The 16,216-nt window shown below is 41.9% G+C and overlaps 2 protein-coding genes across 6 annotated transcripts in view; one reads left to right on the forward strand and one right to left on the reverse strand.

The window, feature by feature from the left end:
• dbf4 (DBF4-CDC7 kinase regulatory subunit) overlaps positions 1–8,540 on the reverse strand; it is a 61,898-nt gene extending 53,358 nt beyond the window's left edge. For all 4 annotated transcript variants that reach the window (XM_078538426.1, XM_078538424.1, XM_078538425.1 and 1 more), the window contains exon 1: positions 8,369–8,540. The gene's annotated coding sequence lies outside the window, so the exon portion shown is untranslated. The remainder of the gene's footprint in view (positions 1–8,368) is intronic.
• Positions 8,541–8,570: 30 nt separating this feature from the next.
• The window catches only part of LOC144678667 (mitochondrial glutathione transporter SLC25A40-like), a 61,672-nt gene continuing 54,026 nt past the window's right edge, over positions 8,571–16,216 (forward strand). Inside the window, exons 1-3 of one of the 2 annotated variants that reach the window (XM_078538441.1) lie at positions 8,571–9,033; positions 9,964–10,049; positions 15,961–16,068. In XM_078538441.1, coding sequence (XP_078394567.1) covers positions 15,972–16,068 — 97 coding nt within the window. In that variant the 5' untranslated portion in view covers positions 8,571–9,033; positions 9,964–10,049; positions 15,961–15,971. The remainder of the gene's footprint in view (positions 9,034–9,963; positions 10,050–15,960; positions 16,069–16,216) is intronic. The other variant, XM_078538442.1, reaches the window with a different exon arrangement.

A 16,216-nucleotide genomic window follows, 5' to 3' on the forward strand; every position in this document is an offset into this window, starting at 1 on the left:
ATACTAATTAACCATACCTAATAATGACTTGAGTTCAGAACATTTTTAGACAAAGGTGCCTCCTTAATAGCTTTAACGTTTTCTTGTACTGGATATAACACATGGGCATCCACCCAGTGGCCCAAATAAACGACTGCATGCCTGGAAAGGTACACTGTTCTTTTTTCAAGCATGCCCGTTTCCAAAAATTGTTTCAAGACTTCGGCCAAATTAGCCAAGTGTTCAGCCGTGAACCCTGTTATTAGGACGTTGTTCAGGTAGACCACAACTTGAGGTAGTCCTTGTAGCAAGCTCTCCATCGTCCTCTGGGAAATCATGCAGGCCGAAGAAACACCAAAGGGCAGACGTGTCTATTGATATAACCCTTTGTGTCATTTATGGTCGCAAACTCTCTGGAAGTGTCATTTGGTTCCAGCTGCTGATATGAGTGACTCATATCTAGTTTAGTATAAGCTGAACCTCCTGCTAATTTAGCATGAAGATCCTCAAACTTGGGGTTTGGGTACCTATCCAATTTAGCAGCTTTGTTTGCTGTTAGCTTAGAGTCCCCACAGATCCAGATGGTCTGATCCAGTTTTAAGACAGGGACTATGGGTGCTGCCCATGCAGAATTGAACTGACTGTATGACTCCCAGCCTCTTTAAACAGTTCAATTCGGTGCCAATCTTCTCCCTCAGAGCATGTGGCACCGGCCTTGCTTTAAAAACACAAGGAGTTGCTTCTGAGTCAACGTGCATCTTAGCCTGTAGGCCTTTGATTCTCCCCAGTTATCTCGAAAAACCTTGTCATATTTCTTTAGCAGCTCTGGCAGTCCTCCTACTCGTAGCTGGAAAATTTCAGACCAATTTAGTTTAATTTCTTTCAACCAATCACGACCCAGAAGTCTTTGTCCTTTGCCTTCTACTGCCATTACTGGGAATTGTGTTGTTTGGTGCCTATAATAAACAGGTAGTGGTAATACCCTTCTCTTGGATAGCTTCGCCAGTATAAGTTTTCAATTTGGCTGAAGTCTGTTCCAAATTCAATTGTTGAGTACCATTGTTTAAATATTTGAAGGTGTGCTCTCCCAGTACAGTGGTTGAAGCACCAATATCCACTTCCATCATTAAAGGTCTTCCATTTACCTTCAGAGTAAGTGATTGGCTCTGTCTTCCCTACTTTTATATTAAATAGGGAGTGAATATCAGAATTGGTGGTTTTTGGTTCTTCCATATTATATGTACTTCATTAACTTAGTTTGCTGCCTGGGAGTCTGTCTCAATCTTGCTTTACAATGCTTCAATACATGCCCTCTTTTATGGCAAAAATAGCACTCCACCTCTTTAAAATGGCAAGTTTCAGGAGTATGATTGCTTCCAACTTGATAACATTTTCAGATTTGGCGATGAGCTGTTTCCTGTATTTATTTTAAATTTTTGGGTAGCAGGGACTGTCTCCCACTTCACGGTGGAATCCCAGCTTTTCGCGCCATACCTGAAGGTCCATTTCCACCCCAACTGGAAAACGGCGCCATTTTGTGAACCTCGTATAGCCCGCGTGTCCCGTTCAGCGCTTTCTACCATGAGCGCTATTTTCAATGCTTTTTAAAAATCGTCTTCAGCTAACAATTGTCATTGAATGGCATCATCTTGCACACCGCAGACCAAACAATCCCTGACCATATCCTTAGGGTCTCCCCTAAATCACAGTGGTCAGTGGTTTCAATTTCGCCACATATTTAGCAATGGTCTCCCCCGGGGCTCTAACCCTTGACATAAACCTGAACCTCTGCATGGTGACTGAGGGTTTGGGTTGAAAGTGTCCCTTAACGAGGTCTCCCAATTAACCACAGGTCTTCAAATCGAAGGCGTTTGGGGCTGTCAAACTTCGGAGTAAATTACAGGTATTACTACTGCAAACGCTTAAGAGAATTGCTTTCCCCCTTTTCTCCCCGGTTATTTCATTTGCCTGGAAATAGAATATTAGGCATTCTACATATTGACACCAATCCTCAGTGGATGGTTCGAAGGGGTCAATACTACAAAAATGTAGCATATATGAAGAATATACCTTCCTTTTCTTCTGTTTAAACAGATACTCGCAGTTGCTGGGCGAGGGACAATGCCGGACCCGATTTATCCTCATCGCCAGTTTGTTGTGTAGTTGACTTTGCAGACAGGTTGCTCATTGGAAACATCGAACTTTATTTACAGGCTGCATCAACAGTTACATGCTTCCATCAAGCTCCACAAATAGAAGAGCTACTCCCATTCTAAGGTTCCCCGTGCATAGAGCTGATTCGTTCACAGTCATGTGATATTATACAACATTAAGTCTTAAAGCTAGTCACTACATTCCTTAAAGCTATAATTACTGCACTTTCTTGTCCACCTTGTCCCCCTGTCCTACCACCTTTAAGGACCTGTGGACATACACTCCAAGGCCTCTCACTTCCTCAACCCCTCTCAATAACTTCCCATTTATTGAGTATTCCCTAGCTTTGTTTCCTTCCCTAAACGCATTACCTTGCATTTTTCCGGATTGAATTTCATTTGCCACTTCTCCGCCCACTCAACCAAACCATTGATATCATTCTGGAGGCGACAGCTATCCTCTTCACTATTGGCTACACAGCCGATTTTTGTGTCATCTGCAAATTTCACAATCATGCCATGTTTATGTCTAAATTGTTAATATATATAACAAACAGCAAGGTTCCCAACACTGGGCCCTGTGGAATACCACTGAAAACCATTTTCCATTCGCAAAAACATCCATCAACCATTACCCTTTGTTTCCTGTCACTGAGCTAATTTTGGATCCACCCTGCCACCTTCCCCTATATCCCATGAGATCTCTTTCCTGACTAGTATACCATGTGGGACCTCGTCAAATGCCTGACTGAAATCCACGTAGACAACATTCACTGCACTCCCCTCATCAATCCTCTTTGCTACTTGCTCAAAAAATTCTATTAAGTTAGGAAGACACGATCTTCCCCTAACAAAACCATGTTAACTATCCCTGATCAATCCGTGCCTTTCTAAGTGATAGTTTATCGTATCTCTCAGAATTGTTTCCAATAACTTGCCCACCACCAAAGTCAGACTGACCAGTCTATAATTTCCTGGCCTAACCCTTGCACCCTTTTCAAATAATGGTACAACGCAGACCTCTAATCCTCTGGGACCTCATCTGTATCAGGTCAGGATTGGAAAATGATCCTCAGAGCATCTGCTATTTCCTCCCTGGCTTCCTTCAACAGTCTGGGATACAATCCATCTGGCCCTTGTGATTTATCCACCTTCCAGGATGCCAGTCCCTTCAGTACTCCTGTCTCAATATGCTTATGGTATCTAATATTTAACTCCTCCTCTTTAACTAGAATGTCTGCATTATCCCTCTCCTTAGCGAAGACAGAGACAAAGTACTCATTGAGAACCCTGCCCACATCTTCTGCATCAACCCACAAGTTACCATGTACATCTCTGATAGGCCCTATCTTTTCCTTAGTTATTCTCTTGCTCTTAATGCGCTGGTAAAAAAAATCATAGGGTTTTCTTTGATTTTACCTGCCAATATATTTTTTGTATCTTCTCTTTGCTTTCCTAATTTCCATTTTTACTTCACCCCTGTACTTTCTATACTCCTCTTAGCTTTCTACAGTATTAAGTCTTTTGTGGCTGCTATAAGCTTTCTTTTTCTGCTTTATCTTGGCCTGTGCACTTCTGGATAACCAGGGGCTCTAGATCTTGCTGTACCACCCTTTATCTTTGTGGGGACATGTCTACACTGTGCCCGTAGAATCTCGCCTTTGAATGCCTCCCTCTGATTTGACAGTTTTTCCTTCTAATAGCTGTACCCAGTCCACTCTCACCAGCTCACCTCTCAGCTTTGTAAAATTTGTCTTCCCCCAATTTAGAACTTTTTCTCCTGTTCTATCTTTGTCCTTTTCCATAATGATGCTAAATCTAACTATATTACGGTCACTATCTCCAAAATGGTCCCCCACTGGTACTTCATCCACTTGCCCTAAGACTAAATGTAGAATTGCGACCTCTCTCATTAGGCTTGTTACGTGCTGGCGAACAGTTCTCTCGAATGCAGTTCAAGAATTTTCAAGTTCTGTGCTCTTCACACTGTTCATATCCCAATTGATTTAAGGGTACTTGAAGTCCCCAACAATTACTGCCCTATTGCTTTTGCACTCAGAAAGCTGTCTACATATTTGCTCTTCTAACTCCCTTCCATTATTTGGGGGTGTACAGTACACTCCTAGCAGTGTGGCTGTCCCTTTTTTATTTTTGAGCTTAACCCATATGGCCCGTTCCTTGCTCTGAATTTGCCATCAGGTTCCCATCCCCTGCCAATCTAGTTTAAACAACCCCCCTCCCCAAACCCAACAACACTAGCAAATCTCCCTTTTGAGGATATTCGTCCCAGGCCCGTTCAGGTATAGACTGTCCGGTTTGTACAGGTCCCACCTTCCCCAGAACCGATCCCTCAGGAATCTGATGTACTCCTTCCTACACCAGCTTTCCAGCCATGGGTTTAATCGACCTCAATTCTCCTATTTCTATACTCGTATGCAAGTGGGACTGGGAGTAATCATGAGATTACTGCTTTAGAGGTCCTGCTTTTCAATCTTTCTAACTCAAAAAAGTCTGCTTTCAGGACCTCATCCCCTTTCCTACCTAAGACATTGGTACCAACGTGGGCCATGACCTCACCCTCCCCTAGAAGAATGTCCTGCAGCCGCTCTGTGACATCCTTGACCCTGGCACCAGGGAGGCAACATGCCATCCTAGAGTCACGTCTACAGCCACAGAAACGTCTCTCTGCTCCCCTAACTAATGAATCCCTTATTACTACTGCTCTTCCCCTCTTCTTTCTCCCCTCCTGTACAGCAGACCTGCCTGTGTCACAAACTTGGCTCTGATTGCACTCCTCTGAGGAACCAACGCCCTCACTGGTATCCAAAACGGAAAACCGATTGGTGAGCGGGACCCCAGGGTACTCCTGCACTACCTGCCTAATTTTCTTGGGCTGCCTGGCGGTCACCCATTTCCTTTCTGCCTCCAGGCTCCTAAGCTGCAGTGTGGCCACCTCTCTGAATCTGCTATCCACGTAGCTCTCAGCTTCATGGATGTGCCACAGTGACTCCAGCCGCCACTTGAGCTCCAAAACCCGGAGCTCAAGGTTCTGCAGCTGGTGACACTTCCTGCACATGAAGTCGTCTGGGACGGCAGTAGCATCCACGACTTCCCACATATTACAAGACATGCATTCCACACAACCAAGCTGTCCTGCCATGGTTTCAATTTACTTCCCTTGCGTTAACTTTATTTTACATTGGATTAGTTACGCAACTTTATTTTACCTGATCCTCCTCTTGGCGCTGCTGACTGCCTGTCCCAAAGTCCTCCTCTCGCACTCTCCTTCCTCTAGGTGCTGCTGACTGTCTGTCCCAGAGTCCTCCTCTCATACTCTCCTCTCTTTTAATTTTAAAATCCTAAAAGTATTACTGGGATTCTATGCTTCTGGGGTCAGTAGTTTTCAAAATACAATAAAAAAGGTTATGATCAGCAAAACAAGTTTCCCTCTGGGATTTGTCTTGTTCAGCAAATAACATTGGCTGCGGTCGTAACATGCTGTTTATTCTTCCTGCCAAAATGAGCAACTTCACATTTTCCTGCATTATACTCCAGCTGCAAGATTTTTGCCCACTCGCTCATCCTATCCAAGTCCATCTGCAACCTCCTTATGTCCTCTTCACAACCTACTTTCCTACCTATCTGAAAATTTAGCTATCATGCCTTCGCTCCCCTCATCTAAGTCATTAATATAAATTGTAAAATGTTGAGGCCCCAGCACAGACTCCTGCAGGACTCCACTTATCACATCCTGCTAGTCAGAAAAAGATCCATTTATGTATATTCTGTTTTCTGTCAGCCAGCCAATCTTCTATCCATGCCACCTACACCGTGAGCTTTTATTTTCCTTTGGTGTGGCAGCTTATCAAATGCTTTCTGGGAATCTGGCTCTGAAGAAGGGTCATACAGACTCAACATGTTAACTCTGTTTCTCTCTCCACAGATGCTGTCAGACCTGCTGAGTTTTTCCAGCATTTTCTGTTTTTATTTCAGGTTTCCAGCATCCGCAGTATTTTGCTTTTATCTTAGTTTAATAATAAGCAAGGTAAAATCCAAACCACTCAAAGCTCCCAGGATATGTTCAAGGACTACTAACTTTGCAGCTAGCTACACTACATTATAACTAACCAAGGAAAGAGAGACCACGTGCATGAGCAATACAAGGTTATTAGAGAGAACCAACATGGCCCAGCTTTTGTTAACTACATACTGCAGGTGGGAACAGGGAGTTGCAAATGATAAACGCAAATTAAGTGGGCAAAACTTCACTGATGGAGTTTGCGAACAAAAGTGACTTTGGACCTAAAATAGATAAATTTGAGTACCTGCTAAATGATGAGAAACTAGGAACTGTGGAGGAGCAGAAATCACTAAAAATTAGAGTTCATGTTAGAAGTTAATCACAGCAAAAAAAGCAATTAAAAGGAGTGTAAATGGAACCCTGTCCGCTCTGTCAAGGAGGCTGCATTATAAAGGAGAAGAGAGGCAGAAAGTAATCTGCCTAACCATAAATCCTTGGTCAGATGCCATCTGGGGTACTACATTTAATATTAGGCAATGTACTTCAGGAAGGATGTATTAACCTCAAAGAGGGTGCAGTGCAAATTCAACAGAATGATGTCTTCATAGTTTAACTCTCTAAGCATAGGTAAGTTGCATAAATCTAAATTATATTCCCTTGGGCATAGAAGATGGAAAGGTGATCTGATCAAGGAGTTTAATATGTTAAAAGGATTAGGTTAGAGTTTCTAAATTGCTCTCTCAGAAACTGTTATTCATCTCCTAGGAACGGCTGCTGGCTAAGCAGGAGAAATATCTATCGCATAAGCAGTTCATCACTTGCAGCCAAACAGCAATTGTCCCGCCACACTTCATTTGCATTGGTCTTCCTCCGAACAGGATCCTCCTTAGCCCAATCTTAATGGGATCCATTTAGTCTGTGATATTAGGCAGAATGCACTGTATACCAGATTATATCCTCTCCATTTTAGCGGAAACCAGTGCATAGCCACAGAAGGGTGAACTTATGGAAGTCCAGCAAATGTACACTGATTATACCGGTAACTTCGACCAAATACCAACAACCAGTATTGATAAAGGTTATTTATCTAAAACATCAACTCAGTTTTTCTGTCCACAGATGCTGTCTGATCTGCTGAGTATTTCCAGCATTTTCAGTTTTTATTTTAGATTTCCAGTATCTTCAGGTTTTTTTTACTTTACATTACTTTGATAAACTGTTAAAATTCAGTGAACAGAGCATAGTTAATTCTGTCAGACTTCACAGTACACAAGTATGTATGTTTGGTCAATTTAGTGAGCTATTTTTCTGCATTTAACAGTTGACAATAAATTGTCAGTTAAAACCTCACATTTGAAAAAAGTCTACTTAATATACTGTACAATGAATAAAATTTTAAGAAAATGTTACAGTCCAAGAAAGAGAATTTAAAAACCGACCAGGAGCATTTAAATTTACTCTCAAAAGGAGGCAACATCTTTCTTTTATGAGATTTTTGAAGGCTTTATTTGGGCAAATTAGCAAATACTTAGGAATAATCCGACTTTTTATTTCAGTGATATCGCAATGATAAAATTACATTTATATAGCATTTTTCACAACCATCAGGCATCATAAAGCACTTTACAGACAATATTATACTTTTGAAATGTAGTCACTGCTGCAATGCAGGAAATTCAGCAGCTAATTTCTGCACAGCAAGCTCTCACAAACAAAAATATGATTATAACCAGCTAAAATCTCTTTGTGACGTTGATTGAAGGTTAGATATTGGCCAGGACACAAGGGGTAGTTATTTTGCCCCCTTCGAAATAGTGCCAGGGGATCTTTTAAGTCCACTTGAGAGAGCAGACTGGGATTGGGTTTAGCATCTCATCCAGATCCTCCTTCTAAAGAAAAAAAAATTCGGACAAATGCTTGGGAAGGGCTCTGGGGAAAGAACAGGGGTGTAAATTGGCGAGCTCTCCCAAAGAGCCGATGGGCCAAGTGGCCTCCTTGTCAAAGACGACGCCGACGCCGCCGCCGCCGCCACCCCGCAAAAAAGTACAGACAAGGAAATACCGGGGGAGGGGAAACTTTAAATCCTAGATGAAATGTGGGGTCAGTGTGGCTGGAGAGAGAGCTAGTCTCGGATAAACGGGCCGCCGCCATCTCCTTTAAACGGCCCCTCGCGGTTTTAACCACCCGAAGCCCCTCCAGCCCGGCCCAGACTCACCGGCAGCGCTTCCTCCCGCTCCTCTCTCTCTCTCTCTCGCGGACACACTCACTCTCTCTATCCCTCCAGCGTTCTATTTTCTCTCCCGTTTTTTTTCCTTTTTCCCGCCGCTCGCGCAATCGCACCGATATAGGTAAAACCATCCGCGTTACCGCTTCCGCACTTTCCACACGCACCACGTGCGTCAGATTCGGGGGGGAGAGAGAGGAAAAAAACGATCGACTAAATGCCACTCTCCACCTCTTTCTTCTTCTTCGCGAACTAAAAGAAAAAGAAGTAGGGGAAGGGATAAATATTGAGCGGATTTATCGGCGGGTTGACCGAAGTGAAGCAAATGGCGAATGTGCCGCTGGCCTGGATTGGATTGTCGGGGGCGGTCACTCCGGGGACAGCCACTCAGATGAGCCTAACCTGGCCTGGTCTCAAGGCTGCGACAATGAACAGGGACCAAGGCCTGTCTACCCCGTTGACAGTTTCTGAGCGTGTGTGCAAGCGGGTGAGGGGGCTGTGAAGCGAAGGCACGGCTGTGAGTCTAGGTCAGGAGGCGGGGATGCACAGTCCACTCCAGAGTGACTGCAACGCATCAGCACCACTTCCTCTTTCCCAGTCGATCCAGTCACTCACCGCCAAAAAAAATACACCCTGTTTGGTGATCACGTTAGAGGGTAAGCAACTCCTTACGTTATCATACCTTTTAACTGTGTGATAGGAAAGAAAGTTGAGGCGGTATTTTATTCCTTGTGTATTTTATTTAAGTACCTTTTCAGGCTGACAGTTGTCGCTGAAAGTGAATATGGTGAAATAGTTCTTAGTCTTCAGGACAAGAGTATTCGTCTTCAAAAAGACATCACACGTCTATGTTTTTACTTTCCAATTGCAGAAATCTGAATAATGTCTAATATAAAATAACAGGGTTTCCTCTTGCTGTACAGGAAATGTTTGCTATATAGCAATTTTAAGTAAATAAATAGGATTAAAATTAGGTGTATTAACCTAAGACGAACCATTAGATTAAAATGTACACATGTACACCCTCACAGATTTGAATATTTTCCCCTCCTAAATTTGGCGATCATTTTCATTTTATTTATATAGATCTGCAATTGCATTAATGGTATGATTTTAATCCTGTTTAATACATTGAAACTGGAATACTTAGCAATACAATATTGGGTGTATGATTTATGAATGCATTCTGACAATGAAATATACTAGCTTTTTTGCTATCCAACTCGTGGAGAGTGGTAAGGTGCCTGCCATATGCATTTTTAGTATGTATTTCATTGCTGTGGCAGTTCTTTTTTTACTATACAACGGCTACTAATTCTGTCTTGATATTTCTGCAGCAAGTTTTGAGCACTGTGGTGTTGGTGATAAGAACTTCATTCACAAAGTGTTTATCACTTCTTTCAGAAACGCCTCAATGTTTTACCTGACAGTAATTGCAGTAAGCATTTACAATTGTCATGTGTTTAAATGTACTTGATGCCTTAAGCATAAACTGGAGTTAATTGGTTACATATGTGGCGTGATTAATTTTTTTCCTATCCATTTTTTCCATGTGACAATTGTATTGTTGCGTAACGTTACATCAGCCTAAATCTGTGCTGATTTGAAGAGGCCAGTGAAGTGCGAAAGATCAGAAGAATTTGGAGTTCAGTACTAGGAATTCAGCCTTGAGGTGCACTTGACTTAAAATTATTCTTGAGGCATTAAATTGTACTTGATTTTATTAAACTTCTAAAAGGAACAGTTTAGATTTAGTTTTGTCATTTTAATTCTCCATCCCGCTTTAATGTTGTTCCAGTGATGCTCCACGCGAGCTAGAGGAACAGCATCCCGTCATTCAATTTAACATTTTACAGGCTTCTGGCCTTAACACAGTTTAAAAAAAATTTTTGTTCTGAACCACCACTCCTACTTTTTCAGATATTTTATTGTGTTCAAAATATAGTACCTTGTATGTTACATTGCATCTAGCTTTGTTTTACTTAAGCACTTAAAAGTGGAAATGGATATAGGAAGATTGTTCTGTCTGTTTTACAGCTCGCTTTGTCTCTTAGCTGGCTCCAGCATTTCTGGGGGTCAGGGATATCACTGCCTGCCAAGCAGGAGTGTTCTATGTCTGATTTAGGATTGCATGTAGATAGTGGATGCCAAAGTGCTATCCAGTTCCTCTATACTGACGTTGCTGCCCTTGATAAACTTAAATGTTTTAATTTTAAAAAACCAATGTTCTAAGTACCATTTTCTTTAGATTATTAAACTAGGAATTTTTGTCATCAGTCCCTTGAAATGAGGATGACATCTCTCGGGCTTCATGATTTGTGTGTCCGTCAGTGTGTGGAAGGCACCTCCGTCCAACAATCCTCAACACAGTCGGAAACTGACTGCATACACTCTATTGCTGAGAAGTGACGAAAGGGGAAGGCTTTGCCTCCACCTATCACTGGCCCTCTACCCAGCTCTACCTGTCCCACCCCCTCAACCAGCTTATATTTCACCTCATTTCTTATTCCCTCAGTTCTGATGAAGAGTCATACGGACTTGAAACCTTAACTGTATTCCTTGCCGCAGATGCTGTCGGACCTGCTGAGTTTTTCCAGGTATTTTTGTTTTTGTTTCAGATTTCCAGCATCCACAGTATTTTGTTTTTATATAGGAGAGAGTAGAGCCCTGGCTTGAGAACCCACCTTGCTAGGGCATCTCTTGGCCTCTCAGCCCCAAGACATGTGGCTCCAGGATTGGCCTGCTGAGTCAGCTGAGGACACACAAACCTGAATGGCTAATAAGCAAACCATAGTCCAACTTCAGCAGTCTGTTCTGTGAGTGTAAAACCTATGCCAAGTTCATTGGTTTTGTTAACAGAACACTCTCACTAATTCTGTGAATAATTACCACAGCTGCACAAAGCCACTGGGGAGGCTTTCCAAGCATGCACATGGCATGGTACAGATAGTTCCCTATCAGCAAGGTCACTGCGGTTTGCTTTTACACTTTGTGTGGCAAAAATTAAACTCAGAATGACACCATGCTGTTAACCAAAAAGACATGCCTTTCAGGCAGGAGTAGGTGGATCTTCATTTATCTTTCCCAGCCATATGTTATCTGTATGGCAACTCTTAAGTTTGTGAGAAGTTCGTACTTCAGTGCAGCATGATGTAGGTTGATTTTTAACCAAAATACAGACAGCATTTCATCAGGGATTTGAATACCTGTTTTTTCAGTGAGGATCTCTTTTTTAAGGAAGTGGAATGTTGATTCTGGCACTAAGCTAGAGTTTTGCTTTGTTTCAAGTCTGTTGAATGTTTGTTATAAGAAGAGATTAATCCAATTCAAATGTTGAATCTGTTCCAACCAACAAACTTTCCTGATTAGACTGCAAGGTTTGAAGTGACTTTGAGACTTTGATCTTGTTCTGTTTCATATTATGTCATGTGGTAAACTGCTTCCCTCAGTTTTACCCCTCACAAAACACAATAGTATTTGAAACCTTTCATTCCAAGATAGTTGATTGTCGCTTTAGCTTTGAGGTCCCGGCAATGACTGCAGCTATACCACACCTGATTGTTTTTTAATTACTCTTTTCACGGGATGTGAGTGTCACTGGCAAGGCCAGCATTTGTTGTGCATCCGTAATTGCCATTGAGAAGGTGGTGGTGAGCTGCCTTCTTGAACTGCAGCGGTCCACCTGGTGGAGGTACATCCACAGTGCTTAAGGAAGGGAGTTTGAGATTTTCATCCAACAACAGTGAAGGAACGATGATATAGTTCCAAGTCAAGGTGGTGCCTGGCTTGGGCGGGAACTTGCAGGTGGTGGTGTTCCATGCACCTGCTGCCCTTGCCCTTCAAAGTAGGGGTGGTGGATTTGGAAAGGTGCTGTTGAAGGAGCATGGGTGATTTGCTGCAGTGCATCTGTGGATAGTACACATTGCTGCCACTGTGCTTTGGTGGTGGAGGGAGTGAATGTTGAAGGTGATGAATTGGGTGCCAATCAAACGGGCTGCTTTGTCTGGATGGTATCGATCTTCTTGAATGTTGTTGGAATTGTACTCATCCAGGCAAGTGGAGAATATTCCATCACACTCCTGAATTGCACCTGTAGATAGCAGACAGACTTTGGGGAATCAGGGAGTGAGTTACTCACCACAGAATTCCAAGCCTCTGACCTACTCTTGTAATCGTAGTATTTATATGGCTAATCCAATTCAGTTTCTGGACAATAGTAATCCCCAGGACTTTGATTCGGCAATGGTAATGCCACTAAATGTCAAGGGGAGATAGTTAAATCCTCTTACTGAGAATTGTCATTGTCTGGCACTTGTGTGACACGAATGTTACATGCCTCCTATCAGCCCAAGCCTGAATGTTGTCAAGGTCTTGCTGCATATGGACACAGATTGCTTCAGAATCTGAGGCGTTGCAAATGGTACTAATCATTGTGCAATCATCAGCAAACAACCCAGTTCTGACCTTACGATAGAAGTCATTAATGAAGCAGCTGAATATGGCTGTGACGAAGACACTACCCTGAGGAGCTCCTGCAGCAATGTCTGGGACTGAAATGATTGACCTCCAACAACCACAACCATTTTTCTTAGTGCTCGTTATGACTCCAACCAGCGGAGAGTTTTCCGCCTGATTCCTATTGACTCCAGTTTTGCTCGGGCTCCTTGATGCCATATTCGGTCAAATGCTGTCTTGATGTCAAGGGCAGTCACTCTTGCCTCACCTCTTGAATTCAGTTATTTTATCCTTATTGGATGAAGGCTGTAATGAAGTCAGGAGCCAAGTGGCTATAGCAGAACCAAACTGATCATCACTGAGCAGGTTATTGCTGTGTAAGGCGCTGCTTGATGGTGCTGTCAATGATATCTTCCATCACTTTAATGATGATCAAGAGTAGACTGGGGTGGTGATTGGATTTATCCTGCTTTTTGTGGTTACAGCAATTTTCCACATTGTCGGGTGGATGCTACCGTTGTGGTTGTACTGAAACAGTTTTGCCTGGGGCATGGCTAGTTATGAAGCGCAAGCCTTCAGTGCTAATACCAGAATGTCGCCAGGGCCTATAGTCTTTGCAGTATCCAGTGCCTGCAACCATACTTGTGTTCACATGGAGTGAATCGAATAGGTTGAAGACCGGCAGCTTGTGATGCTGGGGACCTCAGGAGGAGGCCGAAATAGATCATCCACTTGGCACTTCTGGCTGAAAATATTTACAAATGCCTTAGCCTTGTCTTATGCATTAGGGTTAGATGCTAGGCTAGGCTCCCCCATCATTTGACAGTGGGAATATTTGTGGAGCCGCCTCCTCCATTTAGTCACTTAGCTGTTCATTGCCATTCACGACTAAATGTGGCAGGACTGCAGAGCTTTGATCTGATCCATTGGTTGTGGGATTGCTTAGCTCTGTCGATCGCATGCTGCTTCTGCTGTTCGGCAGCAAAGAAATTAGAGTATGAGAAAGCTAGCTAGAAATATAAAAACAAATGGTGCAAATTTCCAGAAGTATTTTGAAAGGAAAAGGATAACTAAATTGAATGTGGGTCCTCGAGAGAGAGAGAGAGAGAGAGAGAGAGACAATCTGAGGAATTAATAATGAGAAATAAGGAAATGGTGGAACATTGAACAGATATTCTGTGTCTGCCTTCTCTCTAGCAAACAAATAACAACATTCCAGAAATAAATGTAAACCAAAAGGTGAAAGGGAGGGGGGAACTTAATACTATTACAATCACCAGGGAAAGGGTACTGAGAAAACCATTCGAATTAAAATTAAACAAGTCACCAGGACTTAATGGACTTTAACCTAGTACCCTAAAAGCAGTGGCTGCGGAGATAACAGAAGCACTGGGCCAAAAGTCTGTAAATTCTGAAAAGGTCCCATCAGATTGGGAAATAGCAAATGTAACTCCTCTATTTGATAAAGGAGGGAACAGCAAACAGGCCAATTCATGGTCACCATTCCAATTCAATTCCAAATTTATATATTAATTGAATTTAAATTCCACCAGCTGCCATGGTAGGATTTGAACCCTTGCCCCCAGAGCATTAGCCTGGGATTTCGGATTACTAGTCCAATGACATTACCACATTGTTACAGCGATTGTGTTCTGAGATCTATTTGTAGTACCTGGCCACTTCAATCAAGACTTTCTATGATTTCTGTAAAGCTGGGCACTGGTAAACTTAATTGTTAAACAACTGCAAGCTTCAACAGTAAGAATAAAATACAAAAAGTCTGCCTTGTATTACTTGGGTTTTTTCTTGTAGATGAAATTCCTCGTTCAGTGCTTCTGTCCCACCACAGTATCAACACTGCATTGAGTACCAATGAAACCCTGTATGAACGTGATCATGACTCTGTTTGCAACACCGTTGGCAGTTGTGCCTTCAGCTGCCTAGGTCCTAAGCTCTAGAATTCTCACCCTAAACCTCTCTAATTCTCTCTCTCTTTTTAAAATGCTCCTTAAAACCAACTTCTTAAACCTAACTTTTGACCATCTAACCTGCTGGTAGCTGGTATCTCTTGCTTAGGAATGTTGCTGTATATGGAGCGTGGCGATAGAAGGCAGGTAGTAGGTGGGTTGAATAGGTCATCATGGAGTGGTAAATGAGGTGCAGCACGGTTGGTTTCAACCAGCTTTTGGGCTTTCGTCAGTTAGTGATGTATGGGAGAGTGATGTTTGCAAAATTGTACCCTGTAAATAGAATACATTGTGAGCACAGTGTACCAATGATGGAGGGAATGGGTATTTAGGAACTGGTTATTGCTTGAGTATTTTCCACTCTTATAATTTTGGGTGATTCTTTCCATCACCTTTGCTGATGATTTTTGGATAGTAATTAACTGGCTTGGATTTGCCCTGCTTTTTATGGAAAAAACATATATTGCTCTGATCTGTGGTGCTATATGCTAATTGGCTAATTTTGACTTGCCATTTTTGCAACAAGATTAATTGAGAGAATTTGGAGAACTGGGTTTTGCAATAGATTAGTATTAGCTTTTCAGTTCTGGGACCAGGGTTCAAATCCAGCCCAGGTGATATGAAATATCCTTTTAGCTGTAATGGTCCTACAGGAAATGAATTTGAAAATTTCCCAATCCAGTTCCTTCTGAGCATGTTCCTAACACTGGCAAATGACTACACTTGTTTATAAATGTTTGCCATTTTTATTGGCAAAAGAACACTTAGTAAAAAAAAATTCCAAATCTCTCTCCATCCCTTCTATTAAACTAATGATTTTATGAATTTGAAACCAGTTCAACTCTTCATGTGTAAACATTATCCAAAATTTGAGTTTCAAAAACAACTGGCAAGTTTGCAAGAGATGCTGTGTTTAACAAAGTAAAATACCTCAAGGCGCTTCACAGTAGAATTATTAAACACAGATTCACACCTAGAGACATAAGGAGATATTAGGACAGTGATCAAAAACTTAGTGAAAGAAGTAGGATCGAGCAATGTGGAGATTGTGACCAGTACTAAATATAATTTTTAATAGTAATGTAAAAAATCTGGAATTACCTGGACTACTTTTTAATTTTATAATCGTTATCTCATGTCATGCTTTTTTCTGTACAATAGAATAAGGCAAAATGGTTGTCCATCAGTCAAACCTTGGTACAAATGGAATCACACCGATCCAACAAATGATAGCTTCATGTTCTGGTGCTTTAATGACTTCATTCATTGGTAAGAAACTTTTTACTTAAGAAACATTTACTTTTTATATTTTTTAGGAATTTTTGTTTAAAGTATAAGCATTTGTACTTAACATTTCAATTCAATTGTAAAATGGGTCTGTATGAACTTGGACTTGAAAATTGACAGATTGGGATTG

This window comes from Cetorhinus maximus, chromosome 3, assembly GCF_964194155.1.
Source record: "Cetorhinus maximus chromosome 3, sCetMax3.hap1.1, whole genome shotgun sequence".
In the NCBI taxonomy this organism is placed as follows: Eukaryota; Metazoa; Chordata; class Chondrichthyes; order Lamniformes; family Cetorhinidae; genus Cetorhinus; species Cetorhinus maximus.